The following is a 19,247-nucleotide window of genomic DNA, read 5'->3' on the forward strand; positions in this document are numbered from 1 at the left end:
TTGATTCATTTGAATAAGATAGAATGATCATTCATTAGTTTTTCTACGGAATGACGATTTATTTGGAATAATGAATTTGTAATATATTTTTTAACAATTTACATTCATATTTCTTCGTGTCATTTTAATTAGTACAATTTGGACCATTGATTTTAGATTGTGTCAATTTGGTCTAATTAATAATGTTAGTTAAGATTTTTAAGTAGAATGGTCATTGAGTCCGTTAACGTCAACTCACTAACGTTACGTTTGTTTGGACGGAAAATATATTTTGAATGGAAAAGGAAAATCAATAGAAATATTTTTCATGGTCAACAGAAAACAAATTTATGTAGACAATGTTTTTCACTTTGAAAAGGCGGAAAATATTTTTTGGACTTAAATTTTACTAATGTCACTATATTGCAACTGCTATTCTCATTTCCACCACAGCATCATCATTGTTTCTATCACCGCCGCCTCTGTTTCACTTCCATGTCACCACCTCCATTTTCATTTCACCACCATCACCACTTAACATAGGAAATTATTTTTTTTAGGAAATATTTTTTGAAAAAAAGTTGCATTGAAAATGCTTTCCATTTAAAAATATTTTTTGCTCTAAACAAACGGAGCGTTGTTGAAGAAGTTTATAATTTTGTCTATAAAAGTATGACACATATGGATTAAAACCAAATTGAGACAAAATTATTTAGGATCAAAATTGAGTTGATTTAAATTATAAGTATCAAAATAACAAATTAATCAAAATATAAGGGCTATTAGTGTAATTTGTTTTATATTTTTTTATTATTTTTGAGTCAATCAAATGTTCTATCCAAAAAAAAAAAGTCAATCAAATGCGAATAAATTCTGATAAAAATTATCATTCAATATTCACTTTATTTTAGTGATCCCAACACTAAAAATTACATAAAATTATCATTCAAATGATTAAGCAAGGAGTAAGGTTAGAGATTTATATATTTATATTCATAAATTCATTCATAATGATCTAGCATGGGAGTTGGGTCCACCATCATTATGTGTGTAATAAATTAAAAATTGACACATAACTTGTCATATCATTGTGGATACTTTTTAGGAAAAATTACATGTATGTGAGATATGGATAAAAAAATTACCAACACATGGAAGGTGTCACCCTCATAGCCTTTCATTTGCCCACTACAAATATACTTATACCCTCATTTATTTACAATTTTTTTTTTAAACTTATATATAATTCCCCTTATTTTTTAAGGGTCTTAAACATTTTCAATGAAGCAATCTAGTAACATAGATGCTTGTTGGGCAAAAGACAATTGTGGGAGTGGTAAAGCTTGGGCAGAAAGACACAAAGGCCTCTTTTGACAAATAGGTTTAAAGGGGTATTTTTTTTAAAACTTTAAACCTTTTTTTAAGTCATATCATATTTTTATTTTTTTACATATTTTTATAAAAAAATTTAAAAAATTAACTTTTTAACATACTTTTCAAAACAATCTAAACTTGTCAAATGATGAAACAATGGATGCTTGTTGAGCACCATACTTACACATGCAGGAAGAAAAGGCAACATTGAGAGTCGTAAAATACACCGAAGTTTGTTTGTGACTAGCTTATGAGAATTTCTATTTTCACATATCATGTCCTCTCAGTGTACCCATTATTTTGATTTAAAAATGAACTTCCAAATAAAATTATATGGTTTATAAATTAACTTTTGAACAAAACTATTTGGTTTGGAAATTGATTTCCGAACAAAATGATGTTGTTTAGAGCTCATTTGGAAAGTGAGGGTTTGGGTTTTTTTAGTTAAAATTGTCACAAAAAAATAAAATAAGTTTTTTAATCTAATAAGATAAAATATCGCATCCAATCCATTACATTCTTTTTCTTATAAAAAGTCAAACGAACTAAAAAATCATTTCTAAATCAGGCTTTTTAACTCTATGTTAAAATAGCCAAAAAACTAACTCACTTTCTAAACAAACGGTTAGAAATCAACTTTCAAATCAAAATTTTAAAAATTAAATATATAAATTGAGATAATGTGGTGTGTGAAAATAAAAGTTGTTGGCTCGATCTCTCTGGGTCCCCTTTTGCCTCCTCGAAAATAAAAAATAAAAAAGTTTGCAGTGCATTTGAACTAACAGTAGGCCTTTGCCTCGCATATTTAGGCCTGGTTTGGCAAATGGCTGTTTTAGTCTAAAAGTCAAAAAATTACTAAAAAAATCAAAAAGTCAACAACTTATACAAAAAAGTCAAAGATTCCATTTTCTCTCTACTTTTTGCACATGTTTTCATAAAAAATCAAAAAGTCTTTCCAAACATACTAATTTTTTTTATCTCATATTTTAACCAAAAAATCAAAAAATTACTAAAATAGCATATTCCCAAACGAGGCCTTAGTTCACTTTTACCCATCTTATGCACATTTTATTTTGATTGAGCTTACACTGAATACACTGTTATATGTTAACCAATGCGAATAGATTCCTTGAACGGTGTTGTTCGAATTCGTGGAGTTTACGATAAATTCTATTTTGATTAATTCAAATTGTTTAGTTCATAGGATCTTTTGAATATGTGATCCAGAATTAGATTAACTCAACAATAGTAAGATATTTAATTTATTATATTTGTTAACAAAACAACAGATGATTAATTTTTAGAAACACACTCACCATTTTTTTTTTTAAAGACAAAATTAGATCGATCAAATAATCGTAATATGTCAAATTTATCGCATTATAATTGTATTTTTAAAAATAGACCATCCATTGTCTTGGTAACCAACAAGATAAATTAAATAAATTACGATTATCGAATTATTATTATTATTATTATTATTATATACACAAAAAAATCTTATAAAATGGATGATTCAAATTATCATCCCTACAAACTCAAACAATATTCTCCCGTGTTTTAGAAAAAAAAAAAAATCACTGTGTTTGATTTCAATTTTCTAAAAAATGAGGTTTTTGATTTTCCTAACATTAATGTTAAAAAAAATACCTAACATGTAAAAAAAAAAAAAAAAAAAAATTGCACTTGCCCGATTGTCCTGCTAGTTGACCGATCAGATGTCTAACCAGACGCCTCTTCGGACGAACGGTAACACCTTAAACTGAACAAACTATTTTTTAATACCATCTCCCAACTCAGACTATTAATTCTCTCACCAACACCTATTCTAAGCCAAAGGAAACTACAAATCTGAAGTTTCAAAACCAACACAAATATGAACTAGGCTCACTATTCATCACTAACCGTTCGAAGGGAATTGCTAGTGTGGAAAACAAATTGGGCTTAAAGAAATCCAATGTATTCCAGGGTGTATTTGTTTGGACAGACTGAATAAGAAGGGATTGTAATCCATCGAATTGTTAGTCACAGGATATATTGTCCCCGGACTATTTGGTTAGATTGGATTTGTATCCTATGTTTGTTTAGCCATGAGAGTAGATGTCTGGATTGAACTATTTTTAGTGAATCCAATATTTGATTAGACGGAGTGGATAAAGATAAATGTTCAAAAGATTATTTTACTCTTGTAATTTATAATTTATATTTAATATATAATTTTAAATTTGTAATCTATAATTTATAATTTATAATTTAACAACACTAAAAAAATTTAATTTATAAGGCCATAAATTTTAATTTGTTATTTTCAATTAAATTAAATTTATAATTTATATTTTTTATTTAATATATAATTTTAAATTAATGACAATAAAAAAATTTATTTAATATAAATTAAATTTTCAACAACACTAAAAAAATTTAATTTATAAGGTCATAATTTATAATTTATTATTTTTAAATAAATTTAATTTATAATTTATAATTTTTATTTAATAAATAATTTTAAATTAACAACACTAAAAAAATAATTTTATTTAATATGTAAATTTAATTTTTTAACAACACTAAAAAAATTTAATTTATAAGGCCATAAATTTTAATTTATTATTTTTAATTAAATTAAATTTATAATTTAAAATTTTTATTTAATATATAATAGTAAATTAACAACACTAAAAAAATAATTTATAAATATTTAAAAGACTATTTTATCATTTTCTAATTGTTTACTAAGTAATAACATGGACATTTCACACATTAATCCCATGAGACACCAATCCCATGAAAATAATCCCGCCTCTCCCCCAGGATACAATTATCCTTCATACGAGGGACTAATAATTCGGAGGAACTATTAATTTAGAGCAAACAAATTAAATTAAATAATAAATTATTAGTCCAATGAGACTAATAGTCTAATCCTATGACCTAATCTTTTAAAACAAACCCACCCCAATAGAATATGTACAAAAGGTGATTACACCCCGTGTATTAATTGATACTTTTCTCAACCATGACCTCGCCGAAATAAAAAACTTAGGGTTTGGATTGTCTCCAGTCAAGATTTGAAATAATTCAATCTAGTTTGGCCCATTAAGCTATGTTTAGGCTTATTTTCGATAATCGGAATCGTTCACATTTCAAAATTTATTGAATATATTATTCTTGTAAAAAATTACGTCGATCAGATAACGAATATTATGTATTCGGATAACTTTTGTTTTAAAAAATTGACGGCTAGAAAATTAACTATTCATAAAAAAATAATCTGAATACATAGTATTCGTTATCTGATTGGCTTGATTTTTCATAGGAATCATGTACTCAATAAATTTTAAAATATGAACGGTTCAGATTATCAAAAAGCGGCAAAAAATTAAATCAAATGGACTAGACTGGACCCTCTAGTCTAAATGGTGAATCCTCAGCCAAAACTTATTATAATGATTTAAATAGTGACACCGTATAAATTTTTGTATATACATAATAATTTGTTTGTGATAATTTTTTATTTAATTTCAAAACGATTAATATTGTAATTTATAATTTTAAATATACAATTGTCAAAAGAATGTTCATGATCGATGACATGAGCGATCAATTTCTAATGGCCAATTGATGTTGGCCCCTATTCAGTCCACCATTCTCGCAAACGGATTACTAATAAATCTTAATTTTTTATTTTATAATTGTATTTTTTGTTATAATTATTACGTATTATTTTTAATAAAATTATGGTAATTTGTAATTTAAAAATAAAATTATTTATTTATTATAATTTTAAATATTTTTTTGTTTAAAAATATTTTAATAAAAAAATATATTTAAATTATAAATTATTGCAATTTTACAATAAGATAACCATGAAGGGTAGAGGGAACCTACTAAATACTCTCAGTGGGGGTCGCACCCCAGTGAAGTAGCGCGCCCACTGGCTGACAACAAAAAAAAAAAAAAAAAAATTTTTTTCGTTCAATCACGAGCCTCCACTCACTCACTGAGAGTCGACGCCAGCGGTGGGGTATAAAGCATTTTTGGGGTAGAGGCGTGGTGGTCAGCATTGGGAAGTGGACGACATGGTGAGAATGAAAAGAAAAGAAAAAAAAAAATTGAGAGAAAGAAAAGATAGCGACATTTTAGACCTTATTTTTATGGGTAAATGCACTTTGATTTTTTATGTTTGGAAAAATATTATAAGCTTAAATTTTTTATTAAATAAATAATTAAATATTTTATCTGAATATAGATTTCACAAAATTATGGATCTTATATTTATATAAGATATTTAATTATTTATTGAGTAAAAAATTTAGGCTTGGTTTGGCATAATTTAAAAAAATCAAAAAGTCACTATCCTATTTAAGTCACACCACCTCTCCACCACATCACTTTAAACTCAACCCTTTCATAAAAAGTCAAAAAGTACACTTATTTAGTTTATCCCAAACAACCCTTTTAAATATCCTAACATTATCCTTATATTTGGCTGTTCTCTCATCTTGATTTCTAAATTTTTTATTTTAACTTTTTATGTTTTAATTTTTTCTTAATTTATTCTAAAAATTAACTTAGGTTCAAAACTAAACATAAAATATAATAATAACTGCTACATAATATAAAAAATATATTATATTAGAATTTAAGTTCTTATAAGATATGTAAGTTATATAAAATGAAATATTTTTATATCATATGACTGTCAATATATTATTTTTATTTAATTTATAACAGAAATTAATTTTAAAAATAAACTAAAAAAATTTAAAAAGAGAGAGAACAAACAAATCTTAAAAATAAAACCGAAGAAATGGTCAAATATAAAAAATACAAAACGTAATTTACCTGATTCCGTACTTTTGTAATTAATTAAAAAAAAAAAAAAATTTCACTGACGAACAATTGGTTACCCCCAAATTTCTATGTTTTGTAATTCCCTCCCCAACCAAAAATCTAAAACCAGATGTATATACATATATATCCCTATATATACACATAATTAGGGTTTTTAATTTTTTTGAGTTTTGCCTCCAAAAGTGGTTTCCCGCCACTTGTACATTTGAAACAAAACCCTCCTGCCAAATTTCCCCTATTTATTTCCCTTTTAGCGCAGCTGCTGGTTTTCAGAAACACTTTTCCTTTGTATCTATCTAGGGTTCTGAAAAGTGTTGCGATTGTTTGTGGGTGTTTGAGAATTTTGCAAATTCTTGATGGGTTCCTCGAGTTTGATGGTGGAGAATCAAAGCGCGGTGAATAATGGCGTGGGTTTGGAAGACCAAGTGAATCCAGGTAAGATTTCTTCTTTGTTTTTGTTGTTGTTGTTGTTGTTGTTTAGGGCTTTTGCTGATTGATTGTATATATCTAACAACGCACATATAGATTGATTCTGTCTTAGAGAGAGAAAATGTGTGTGTGACTTGACACATTGAATCGATTTGAGAGAAAGAGAATGTCTGAACAGAGTGGATCGATTGATTGAGAGAATATTGGTAAGGAGATGGTATTTGTATTGACTACTTCTTTGTTTTTAGACATATGAGGAACTAGTGTGTTGATTTAATTGAAATGAAAAAAATGATCTATGTCTACTATGTTTTTCAAATGAACTTTTCTTGTTTGATGATGATCAGAGAAAGAAGTTTTTCATAGATAAAACATGGATGAATTGATAGATAGATGGAGGGGCACAAATTATCAGTTTAAAGAATGCTTGAAAGATCATATCACACCAAAGAAACACATATATGTATGCAGAGGTGCATGTATTCAAAAGATGGCTGATTATTCCTTAGAAGGTTGAAAGATCAAATTATTCCATAGAAGGTTTGTCTTACCAACTATATATGCTATCGCCTGGGTGGCTGGCCCCGAGAGAGTGAAACATGGGACCTCAACAATGTTAAATGACAAAATTGACATTGTTAAAGAAAAATACTCTCTCTATATCTCTCTCTCTATATATATATATATATTTCTTTAATTTTGTTATTTAACATTGTTGAGGTCCCAGGTTTCACTCTCTCGGGGTCAGCCACTCGGCCGATAGCATATATGGTTGGTAGGATGAGCCTTCTAGACATGGGCAAATCGTACACAGTGTCAAGCGTGTGGGTTTGAATCCTCACTTGTGTGTGAGTCTGTGACTTATCTTGTTGTGTAGCAACCACCTAGTGGTAACCTTTGGAGCCTTGACTCCTTAGGGTCTAGCTCCAGAGTTAGGGTCTAGCTTTAGAAGTTATTCTTTTGTGGTTAGGCATTTAACATGAGAAGTAGTTTATCTGTATAGATCTAATCAACAATAACCTATATTTGGGTTATGCTATTTCTATAAAAAAAAAACTAAAAATAAATCGGGACCTAGTATGTTCGCAGCCTGTCCTAACTTGCCCTCGGTTTGTCTCCAGTGTGTTACAGTATTTTTGACTCCCTCCAGCGAGTATTTCGGTGCATGCTTGTGTCCAACACATGTCAAACATTGGTATGTGACCTCCGGTGAGGTCTGTGCTTGATAGATTTTGGGAAATCACAAATAATAGATTTTTTAATTTTAAAAAGTAATTTTATTTGATGATTTTGGGATAGCCTCTTTTTACGATCTCTGTATAGTTTAACTATCCATCCTGTAGGACTAAACTTTCAAGTGTTCAACATGCATTTTTTGGCTTTCACTACACATTTAGCACAAGTAGTGGGCTTTTTTTACTCCTTATTGATGTGCTAGCATTCTTTTTTCATTAGGTGGATTTCATTTTCTATCTTCTTGTTTTGTGTTCCGCTTTTGTTTAATCTGTCTTTGCAAATTTTGTTGCTTTAACCGTATTGCAATATTTACTTCTATGACAAGTTTGGCAATCATGTTCTTGGTTTCATTTAATATTTAACTCTTATTTTTTTTTGGTTTTTGTTGTGATGTATAAAAGTCACTTTGATTGCCAAACTTGTCATAGAAGTAATTATAAGCAACTTTGATTAGTCAGAAATCTTAACCTGTGCTTGCTAAAATTGCGTGGTAGATTCCAGTCATCTGTATGCATAGATATAAGATGATACAACTACATCTGTATTTCTTTTGGCCTGCCTTGTGAATTTAAATTGAATACAATGCGTGCTTGCATTTCTTTTGCCTCACTTTTTATCTTCTCCTCCCAATATTATTGTCATTCTTGCTTATTTCCTCTCCTTATTGTTTTTTTAAACAGAACTTGTATCATGGAACATGCCATCTTGTTCTTTATAGTTTTGCCTTTTTTGATGCTTAGTCTTTTCTTTTATTTATGATTTCATCTTTTGCTATCTGCATATTTTTCTCATGATAACTCTTTGTATCTCTTCCAACTTCTGTTCATTTTTTCCCCTCATGTATCCTTCACTAGCTTCTTTTTCATGCTATGAATTTGACTATGGAGATGACAATATAATTCTTATCCCACGAAGTAATTATTAATTAGACATGGAAAAGATTGAATGCATTCCATGGCCCTATGCAGGCTTACCTTCAAAGATTGCATCTTAGGTTTTTGTAATCTTTTGGCCTGTCATCTTGAGGGTGTCAAGTGAGGTTACCCAGTCTCTCTTCCATCTCTCTTTCTAATTTTTTGTAGTCTGCAATTATTTTCATAATTTATGTACGTACCTTTTGTGGCTGCTTGGTATCTTGTAATGTTGCCTGTCTGCACTTCTGTCTAACATTTGTGTGTCTCAAAGGGTCAAATTCTTGAGAATGTCTATGCAGTCTAGTATGGTTTGTATTAAAACTTATATATCTTCATAGTTGTGGTTTTATCTTCTAATTATTTGCATGCCTCTTGTAACTTCTGTTATCTCTGTAAATTGCATGTGTCTTCTTCTTGTTTTCTAACCTGCCATTTTTCTCTTATCCTTTTTGGTTAGGGATGAAGGAAAAGAGAACACAGGGTAAATCCAAATCAAATGTTTCTGATTCTAGTATCAAAGTGACTGCAAAACCAAAGAAAAAGCGAATGTCTGAGAGCACTGAAAATGTTTCTGGTTCTCGAAAAATGCCAAAACGAGCTGCTGCCTGCAGAGATTTTAAGCATAAATCAGTTCGTGTCACTGAAAAACCAAAAATAGAAACAAAAAGGGATCATGTAGTGGAAGATGAATTGGAAGCAATATGCTTGACAGCTAGCCAGGATGCTCAGCGGCCAAATAGAAGATTGACAGATTTTGTCTTCCATGATGAAGATGGAATACCACAACCGGTAGAAATGTTGGAAGTGACTGACATTTTTATTACTGGTCTCATCTTGCCCTTGGAGGAAACGCATGAAAAAGATAAGGCAAAAGGAGTTAGATGTGAGGGTTTTGGGCGTATAGAAACCTGGGCGATATCTGGGTATGAAGATGGCTCACCAGTCATATGGGTCTCTACTGAAATTGCAGACTATGATTGTGTTAAGCCTACCAACAGCTACAAAAATATGTACTGTCTTTTCTATGAAAAGGCACATGCATGCATTGAAATTTACCAGAAGCTATCAAGATCTTGTGGAGGTGATCCTAATCAGAGTCTTGAGGAGTTACTTGCTAAGGTTGTCCGTTCAATGAGTGGAAGAAAAAGTTTTCCTCGTGGGATGTCTGTTAGAGACTTCATTGTTTCACAGGGGGAGTTTATTTTTAACCAACTAATTGGCTTGGAGGAGACATCCAAGAAAAATGAACAAATATTCAGTGAGTTGCCTGTTCTTGCTGCTCTTAGGGATGAAAGCAAGAAAAATATGGGTTGTGTGGCTGGCGAGGTGATTCCATCTGACAGGGTGCTAGATACAAATCTGAAAATTAGAGAGGGAGATAATATAAACCAGTCACGTTCATCGAGTTATGCAGACGAAGAAGATGAAGATATGAAATGTGCCCGGTTGTTGCAGGAAAAGGAAAACTGGGGACAAGTGAGACAGAAGAAAAGGCAGCGTATGGTTACTTCCCCAAACAACTATTACATCAAGATCAATGAAGATGAGATTGCAAATGACTATCCACTTCCTGCATATTACAAGAATTCTCTTCAAGAAACTGATGAGTACCTTATCTTTGATGATTATGATGATGCAAATGATCCAAATGAGCTTCCTCGAAGCATGCTGCATAATTGGGCACTCTACAATTCAGACTCTCGGCTGATCTCTTTGGAGCTTCTCCCAATGAAACCTTGTGCTGATATTGATGCCACTATTTATGGTTCAGGGAGTATGACAACTGACGATGGAAGTGGGTTTTGTCTTGATGGGGAGTCTCATAAAACTTCTAGTTCTGTTGGATCACATGATGTGGATGGAATTCCTATATATTTAAGTGCAATAAAGGAATGGATGATTGAATTTGGATCATCGATGGTCTTTATTTCAATTCGGACAGATATGGCCTGGTAATAGATTCTATTCTCATGCTACAAGTTTCACAGTATTAAAAATCTGATAATTTAGTTTTTTCCTTTTCATCCACTTTCATAGTGATTATGTTCTAAAATTTTTATCATTTGTGGCCTATTTAGTTTTACATGTCCTTGAATTCTTCCCTTCACAGTTAAATTTGAAGAGAATGAGGCTTATTTTTTATGTTTATATTTAAATGGTAACTTAATCATCATGCGGCAAGTGGTTATTTTGTATTTGTTTAGCTTCATATACATTGCCAGGGTCTTTTCTTAAGCTTTAGATGAGTTGATCTGCACGACAATTTAACATAGTATCAAGCTTTGGTTCCAGGAGATCATGAGTTCATCTTTGTAATCTGTGTTTGCTCCACTGTTGGTGCATCCTGTTCAGTTTAGGCTATTTGTCTCTTCACATGTGAGATGCCCTTGTATGCGAGGAGAGTGGTAGATAGCCCATTTCTTAACAATTAAATTTTTTGGCATAATAGGTGTGCTCTAACATGCTTAGTCATTGATTGTAATCACATATTGAACTCAAGAGGTGCACAAACAGACACAGAACAGGATGCACAATGGCATATGATAACAAGAGTGGAGCAAATACAATAACCAAACTTGAAATGAGGACCTCTTTGACCCAAAGATTTGATACCATGTTAGATCACCAATTATACCAAAAGCTTAAGGAAATGAGGATAACGATGTATTTCTAGTTATCTTGTACAAGGATGGTGCCTAATCGGCACTACCCTTAATATGAATTTGTTGCTTACAATTTTAAAAAATAATAAACAAATAAAATAAACTGTACATTAAACTATCTTAACAAGATTCACAGTGTCTTCTTAACCTGCTCAGTTACAGTTTCTGGCTGATTTAATATCTATGAGAAGGGATAAAATAATGATGGAAGCTTATGTGGTCTTCTTTGAGTTTTACAGGTATAGGCTTGGAAAGCCATCAAAGCAGTATATTCCATGGTATGAACCAGTTTTGAAAACAGCGAAGCTTGCAATCAGTATCATCACATTGTTAAAGGAGCAAATTCGAGTATCACGACTTTCATTCTCAGATGTCATTACTAAAGTATCTGAATTTGACAAGAATGACCCTGCTTACATATCTTCCAATCCAGTGGCAGTAGAGAGGTATGTGGTAGTTCATGGACAGATTATACTGCAGCAGTTTGCTGAGTTTCCAGATGATGCTATTAGGAAGTGTGCTTTTGTGACTGGTCTTCACGATAAAATGGAGGAAAGACATCATACAAAGTGGTTAGTGAAGAAAAAGGCGGTGCTAAAGAAAGAAGCAAATTTGAATCCTAGAGCAGCCATGTCAGCTGTGGACTCGAAAAGGAAGGCGATGCCGGCAACAACAACAGGACTGATCAATAGAATATGGGGAGAGTTTTACTCGAATTACTCACCAGAAGACTCGAAGGAGGGAGATGCATGTGCAGTGAAGGAAGATGAAATTGAGGAGGAACAAGAAGAAGAAGGAGAAGAGGATTTTGAAGAGGTTGAAGAAGAAAAGGGATTGGTTATTGAGCAAACTGTGAAGCCTTATTCAGGATCAAAACAAGGAAAGCTGTCCTGTTGTAGTGAGGAAATTAAATGGGATGGGGAGGCAGTTGGCAGAATGCATGGGGTTGAAGCTCTCTATAAACAAGCAATAGTTCGTGGAAGTGTGGTTTCTGTTGGTGGTTCTGTCCTTTTGGAAACAGATGACTCAGAGGAATATCCTCCTATCTATTTTGTCGAGTACATGTTTGAAGACTCAGATGGGAGAAAAGTGGTTCATGGAAGATTGATGATGAGAGGATTTCAAACTGTTCTTGGAAACACTGCTAATGAGAGAGAGGTATTTATGACAAATGATTGCTTGGAATTTGAACTGGGTGATATTGGGCAATCAGTGGTTGTTGAACTCCGGTTGATGCCTTGGGGTTTTCAGCATCGCAAGTCTAATGCCGCTAATGATAAGGCTGACAGGGCAAAAGCAGAAAACAGAAAAAGCAAAGGATTGCCCATGGAATACTTCTGTAAAAGTGTGTATTGCCCGGACAAAGGTGGTTTCTTTTGTCTTCAAATTGATTGTATGGGTCTTGGTACTGGGATTTGCCACTCCTGTAAAATAAAGCAATCTGAGAAGGAGAAGGAAGTCTTCAAGATGAATTCTTCCTTGACTGGCTTTTCACACAATGGAACCGAGTACTGCATTCATGACTTTGTATACTTAGATCCTCATCATTTTGGAGAAGATGGGAAGGACAGTGAAAATTTCAAAGGTGGGAGGAATGTGGGTTTGAAAGCTTATGTTGTTTGTCATTTGCTGGAGATTGAAGGAGTGAAAGCTCGGAAGCAAGCTGACCCTGAATCAATGAAAGTTAAAGTTAGGAGGTTTTTCAGACCAGAGGACATTTCAGCAGAGAAAGCGTACCGTTCGGATATACAAGAGGTAGTTATTTTTTTTTTTAAATCAACATCAGTAGTCTGTCTTTACATTGGGAAATGAGTTGCGCTTAAGCCTTGTAAGTGAAGCATATGATCTCCAGTATGCTACATGGACATGCAAGTGTGTATGTATGACCCATGGTTAGGAGTTAATATTTTACCAATAGTGGAAGTTCCTATCTTCTCATGATTCTGTTATGGAAATTATTCTGTGTTACCTATTATAGATCTGTTGTAAGTTGTGACAATTCACTTACTGAATGTGCAGGTTTATTACAGTGAACAGATGGTCACAGTGCCTCTCATTGCCATAGAAGGGAAGTGTGAGGTCCGAAGAAAGCAGGATCTTCCCTTCATGGATGCCCCTGTAATTTTTCAGCATATCTTCTTCTGTGAATATTTTTATGACCACAATAATGGAGCAATCAAGCAGGTAGCTTTCCCCTTATCCTTTTGCGTGGTAGTAATGTTATCCTAGTTCTTTTCTTACTCTATTAGGCTTAATATTGAAATGGAAACTCTGATGATGTTTGATCACAAATTCATTTATCATATTTGTCAAGTACATTTTAAAAAAAATTCTATTTGACTCTCCTTTTGGATGCGTGCCATTTTTTGTAATTTTTTTTTAGCAACTGTATATTCGTCCTTTGAAGTCTGTTATTTCATTTAATGGACAGTTGCCAGCTCACATTAAACTAACTCCTTCTAAAGAAAGGGTTGTGGATGATGCTACAATTAGAAAGAAGAAGGGGAAGTGTAAAGAAGGTGGTAGTGGTTTTGATGAACAAAAGGATGCGTCTTCTTCAAATCGCCTTGCCACACTAGACATTTTTGCTGGTTGTGGTGGGTTATCTGAAGGTTTACAAAGATCAGGTAGGCTCCTTTTTTGTTTATTCTTTATTAAGATAATATCCTGCCAAGTTCATGTTTAAAGTACTTGACATAGAACATTAAAAATTTACTACTTTTCTGAACCTATAAATACTTGCAGGAGTGTCTCTGACCAAGTGGGCAATTGAATATGAAGAACCTGCAGGGGAAGCTTTCAAATTAAATCATCCGGAGGCACTGATGCTCATTAATAACTGCAATGTGATTTTAAGGTGGATGCTTAATTTTCCTTGAAGTTTGTATTCAATGACGTTAAGTTAAAACATTACAATTTTACATAGACATCCTTTTTGTTTAATCTTAAACCTTGTTGCTTGAAGCAAATGATTTTCACCAGACCTGTCCTGGATACTTCCATACAGGCTATGTTTTTATTTTTGTATTAATATATATTTTTATTATAACAAATATTTTGTATCCTCTTATTCTTTGTTCAAGCAACTAATTCCTGGTTTTGTTGAGTTCTCATCTTTGATCACTCATCAATGAATTGATTCGCAGAGCTATCATGACAGCATGTGGGGATGAAGATGACTGTATTTCAACTCCTGAGGCTGCCGAGTTAGCTGCAAAGCTTGATGAGAAGGAGATCAATAATCTGCCTCAACCTGGACAAGTTGATTTTATCAATGGAGGGCCTCCATGTCAGGTGAAATATAATTCTTTAAGCAATTTGAATAAAGTATATAGTATTGGATCTCTATTCTGACACCCTTCTCTGCAGGGCTTTTCGGGAATGAATAGGTTTAATCATGGAGCCTGGAGTAAAGTTCAATGTGAAATGATCTTAGCATTCTTGTCCTTCGCTGAGTATTTCCGCCCGAAGTTTTTCTTGTTAGAAAATGTCAGAAACTTGGTATCATATAACAAAGGGCAGACATTCCGGTTAACACTAGCTTCACTTCTTGAAATGGGTTATCAGGTATATTGCTTCTTTTTCCATTTTATTGAAATGAAGTTTACCCCCATTATGCAGGCAGCTAGTTCAGCAGCCAACAGACAATATTTTGTAACAAAATAAAGTTCTTAAATCATGCACTGTGGACAAGGGGGACGGGTCAATATGTCTTTGATTTTCTCTTTCCAATTGCTTCGCCAAAGAATAGTATTGATCTGGAAACTGTCTAAAGATGGTGTTTAATTGAAAAGACACTGATGGTGAATTACATGGTCCCCCATGGTTACTTGATGACTGCTTTTTAAGTCACTATAATTGGTCATCAACTACCTGATTTATGTATGATGGTTTTTTTGACTTACAAAATCATGTCCAGTTTAAAGTGCGTTATTTAAGATGGCAGGAAAAGTTTGATTTCCTTATAAAAAACTAATTTGTTATTTTTATGTTTTTTGGCAGGTGAGATTTGGTATCTTGGAGGCTGGAGCATATGGTGTATCGCAATCTCGGAAACGTGCATTTATATGGGCAGCCTCTCCTGAAGAGACACTTCCAGAATGGCCTGAACCAATGCATGTTTTTGCTGGTCCAGAGCTTAAAATATCATTGAATGGAAAGATCCAATATGCTGCTGTTCGAAGTACTTCGACCGGTGCTCCTTTCCGTGCAATAACTGTAAGAGATACAATTGGAGAGCTCCCAGCTGTTAAAAATGGGGCTTCAACAACTACTATGGAGGTGGTGTTTCTTCTCCAGTTCTATGGAATTTTCTCTTCTTACTAATGTTCTATGTTCTATCCTTATATCATACCTTCCTTGCTTTTTATATTGCTGTACAGTACAAAGACGAACCTGTGTCTTGGTTTCAGAAGAAAATCCGAGGAGATGCTCTGGCCTTAACTGATCACATATCAAAAGAAATGAATGAACTCAATCTCATTCGGTGCCAAAGAATACCTAGACGCCCAGGTGCTGATTGGCGTGACCTTCCTGATGAAAAGGTAGTTTTTTAATCTATCCACAGAATTGCATTTGTAAACTGCCCACATGATTATGCAACAGGTCTTTTATCCAAGAATGTATAAAAGAAACTATTTGTTATTTTTTAATCCAATGGTTTGTGGTTCCGTCTGTTGTGTGCTGTTTTGTATTTTTTATTGTACACTTGGATGTATTTTAAGGAAAGCTGAGGCCCTCCAGAGGTAGTTATTGTAATTTTTTGGTTATGGTTTTGGTATATGAAAATGTGATGACATTGTTTAGCTGTTTAGTTGAGAGGTTTAGATTTTTGTAATCCCCATCCATCGACTTAAGCACATTGCTGAACCATGTATATTTTATGTTCTGTGTTTGCTTGTTTCTCTATACTTTTTTGTGATTGGAACCATTCAATTTCTGCATAACAGCATGCCCATTTATCATTTGGTTGTGTGTTTTATATTGGGGCTTTACAATTGAAATCTTTGCTCATGGAACTTTTAGCAGGCTGCTATATCACAATTTTTTTTTCATTATTTTTCCTGTTTCTGCAGGTTCGGTTGTCTACAGGACAAGTTGTTGATTTGATACCTTGGTGCTTGCCAAACACAGCCAAAAGACACAATCAATGGAAGGGCTTGTTTGGAAGGTTGGATTGGGAAGGAAACTTTCCAACGTCTATTACTGACCCACAACCAATGGGTAAGGTTGGGATGTGCTTTCATCCTGACCAGGACAGGATACTCACTGTACGCGAATGTGCTCGATCTCAAGTAAGCCTTTCACTTAAGCATCTTCATAAACTTTAGAATTAATGCAACTTCTTCATTGCCATGATCAAAAGATCATTACAAGTTAGGCCTTGTTAGGAGCTTGAAATAAAGGGGACTTCATGAATCAAGTGAGCCAAACAATTTGTCCAAGTGTTTGAGATTATTAAGAAACTACATGATTTTGATTTGATTTTCTCAACAATTGTAATTCATTGAGTAAAAAGAAAAATTGAATTTGGATAGAGTGAGAACTGTGTGTTTTTTCTGATCTGCTTTTCATCTTTGGCATGCAGGGTTTTTCAGATGGGTATAAATTTGCTGGTAATATTCAGCATAGGCATAGGCAAATTGGCAATGCGGTCCCTCCTCCTCTGGCGTTTGCTTTGGGGAGTAAACTCAAGGAAGCAGTGGAAGGGAAAAGCGGTAGATAGTTGAATTGCTGTTAATGCACATCCGTGCAATTGTACTTACCTCAATTGTGTTTGTAAAATGAAACTAATCTTATGTAATTTCTTTTTGCCCAAGGCAATAATATCATAGAGTTGGGTTTATATTGAAATTGACCGAGAATGTATCACTTTATATAACCTGGTTTGAACCCAACTTTATTGTATCTCACTCACATTTAAGTATTAGTCCGTTTATAGGACTTTACTCATATGTAGTTCTTGATTTGAGTTTGACAGTAGCTGGAGTCTCTTATATTTAATCTAATCCTGACAAGTTTGGATTAGATATAAGAGTTTGAGAAAGATATGTAATATTTAAGAATAAGGATGAGATATAACATGTAATAGGATATGAGATGGATTATATATATTGTGAGGTCATTTATTATGTTTGGTTAAAATGAGATAAGAAGAGGGTAATTATTTGACTCTTGGATGAAAGATGAGTTATATTTGACAGTGGGGATATACAATACGATGGGACCTTGTTTGATTTGAAGATATAAAGGGTGAGATTCGATATTATATATTATGGGGTTCACATATTCTATGTAATTTTTTTTTTAAAGAGTATATAATATATTGTGGGATTGTATATCTTTCCAAAATTGGTGGATATACAATACTACTCTCCTCCTATTATATTATATCCCTTGGTCTGGGACATGAATTAGAAAGTCCAATTTATCTTTCTTGTCTATCTAATATGAAAAATGCTTGGGAGCACTTAGTGCTCCCACTAATTAGGTGGCAGTGAGTCCCGCCATTAATGATGTGATGTTTTGGTCTTGGAGTTGTATTTTTTTTTTTTTTACTTTTTTAATGCATTAGTGCTATTAGTGGTGATGTTTTTAGTGGGATGAATCATTGTTGATCTAATATATGTACACATTAGGGTTTAGCAAAACATGTGTTGCTCAATACATCTAGGCATAGAAGAAAGAGCTTTGGTTTTTGCAAGTGTAGATCTACTCGATTTTCTGGTTAATTTCTGTTGGCAAAGTTTCTTTTTGGTGATAATCATCATTTCTCTCTACTTTGTTTTCTTTTTATTTTTTTTTTATTTTATGGTTTTGAGTTTTTCGTGTATGATTTTTATCTAAAGCATTTGGGGGCCTTTCATTGATTTTTGTTCAATCTGAACTTTCTAAACTCTTTTTTATTTGTATAAGGCTGCTTCAATCATTTTATCTTACATATTTGTTTCGTAATCTTTTTTTGTTTGTGGATATCTTAATTTTGTCTCAGTGTTTTTTGTTTGTGAGTATGTTGATTATGTCTGTTTTTTTGGGGGCTTTGATTCAAGCATTAATAATAATAATAATATATATCTTTTTAGTTTTTGTTTGAGCTTTTTGTTTGAAATCAGAGGGCTGAGAGAGGTTACATATATTAATTGATTTGCTTTAATTCCCCCCCCCCCCCTTTTCCAAAAAAAATAAAAAAATTCTTGTACATCTATGACCTGTGTTTGATAGTGTTTATTTATACAAGACAATAAAAATTTGTTTGTTTTGTATGTAAAAATCAAGGGATTTGATTGAATCAAACTCTTCACATAAAAAGAAGCAAATAATCTATGAGGAGTTTGATTTTTTTACATAATCAGATTTTTTATATATTGGGAAAGTTAGTTTAAAGATTGATTTTTGTTGTAGTTGAATGACCCCTCTTCTTCAATGCTTCTTGTTTTTATATGTTCTTGATTTGGAAAACAATTATGCATCTATATACAAACAAAAAGATATTAATTTATAAATATAAGATAAACAATGAGAAATCTGGTTGATTGTATACGACAAAAAAAATTAGTTCTAGGATTTTTTTAAATTTTTTTTAAGCTAAAAAAATTTGATTGTGTAGGAAATTATGTCAAAAGTTTGATTCTTGTTGTAGCTTAATAATCCTTCATATTGAATGCTTCTTGTGGATAAGATTATTTTCCATCAAATCTGATTGTTTACATGAAGCTGCTATAAATAGTAGTTAGCATTGATTTAGTTATCTATTTGATTACTTTAGTTATTTAATCTACTATTGCACCATTTCTTTTCA

At 32.4% G+C, this 19,247-nt stretch overlaps 1 protein-coding gene across 1 annotated transcript; it reads left to right on the forward strand.

The window, feature by feature from the left end:
- Positions 1–6,250: 6,250 nt before the first annotated feature.
- Positions 6,251–17,578, forward strand: LOC114290610 (DNA (cytosine-5)-methyltransferase 1). Its single transcript, XM_028234542.2, has 12 exons — positions 6,251–6,642; positions 9,244–10,738; positions 11,689–13,204; positions 13,469–13,633; positions 13,881–14,076; positions 14,195–14,306; positions 14,596–14,743; positions 14,819–15,016; positions 15,452–15,730; positions 15,832–15,993; positions 16,525–16,743; positions 17,037–17,578. Exons 1-12 carry the CDS (start codon positions 6,564–6,566, stop codon positions 17,172–17,174), a joined length of 4,707 nt encoding a protein of 1,568 aa, XP_028090343.2. The 5' UTR covers positions 6,251–6,563; the 3' UTR covers positions 17,175–17,578.
- The last annotated feature ends 1,669 nt before the right edge of the window (positions 17,579–19,247 follow it).

The sequence above is a fragment of the Camellia sinensis genome, chromosome 2, assembly GCF_055761805.1.
Source record: "Camellia sinensis isolate YWXY chromosome 2, ASM5576180v1, whole genome shotgun sequence".
Classification (NCBI taxonomy): domain Eukaryota; kingdom Viridiplantae; phylum Streptophyta; class Magnoliopsida; order Ericales; family Theaceae; genus Camellia; species Camellia sinensis.

Excerpts from the sequence above, each read along its gene's own strand:
- LOC114290610 (XM_028234542.2), top strand. The coding sequence starts at position 6,564 with ATGGGTTCCTCGAGTTTGATGGTGGAGAATCAAAGCGCGGTGAATAAT. Across the intron at positions 14,744-14,818 it reads ATGGAGGGCCTCCATGTCAG|GGCTTTTCGGGAATGAATAG; the intron begins GTGAAATATAAT and ends CCTTCTCTGCAG. Across the intron at positions 16,744-17,036 it reads GCGAATGTGCTCGATCTCAA|GGTTTTTCAGATGGGTATAA; the intron begins GTAAGCCTTTCA and ends TTTGGCATGCAG.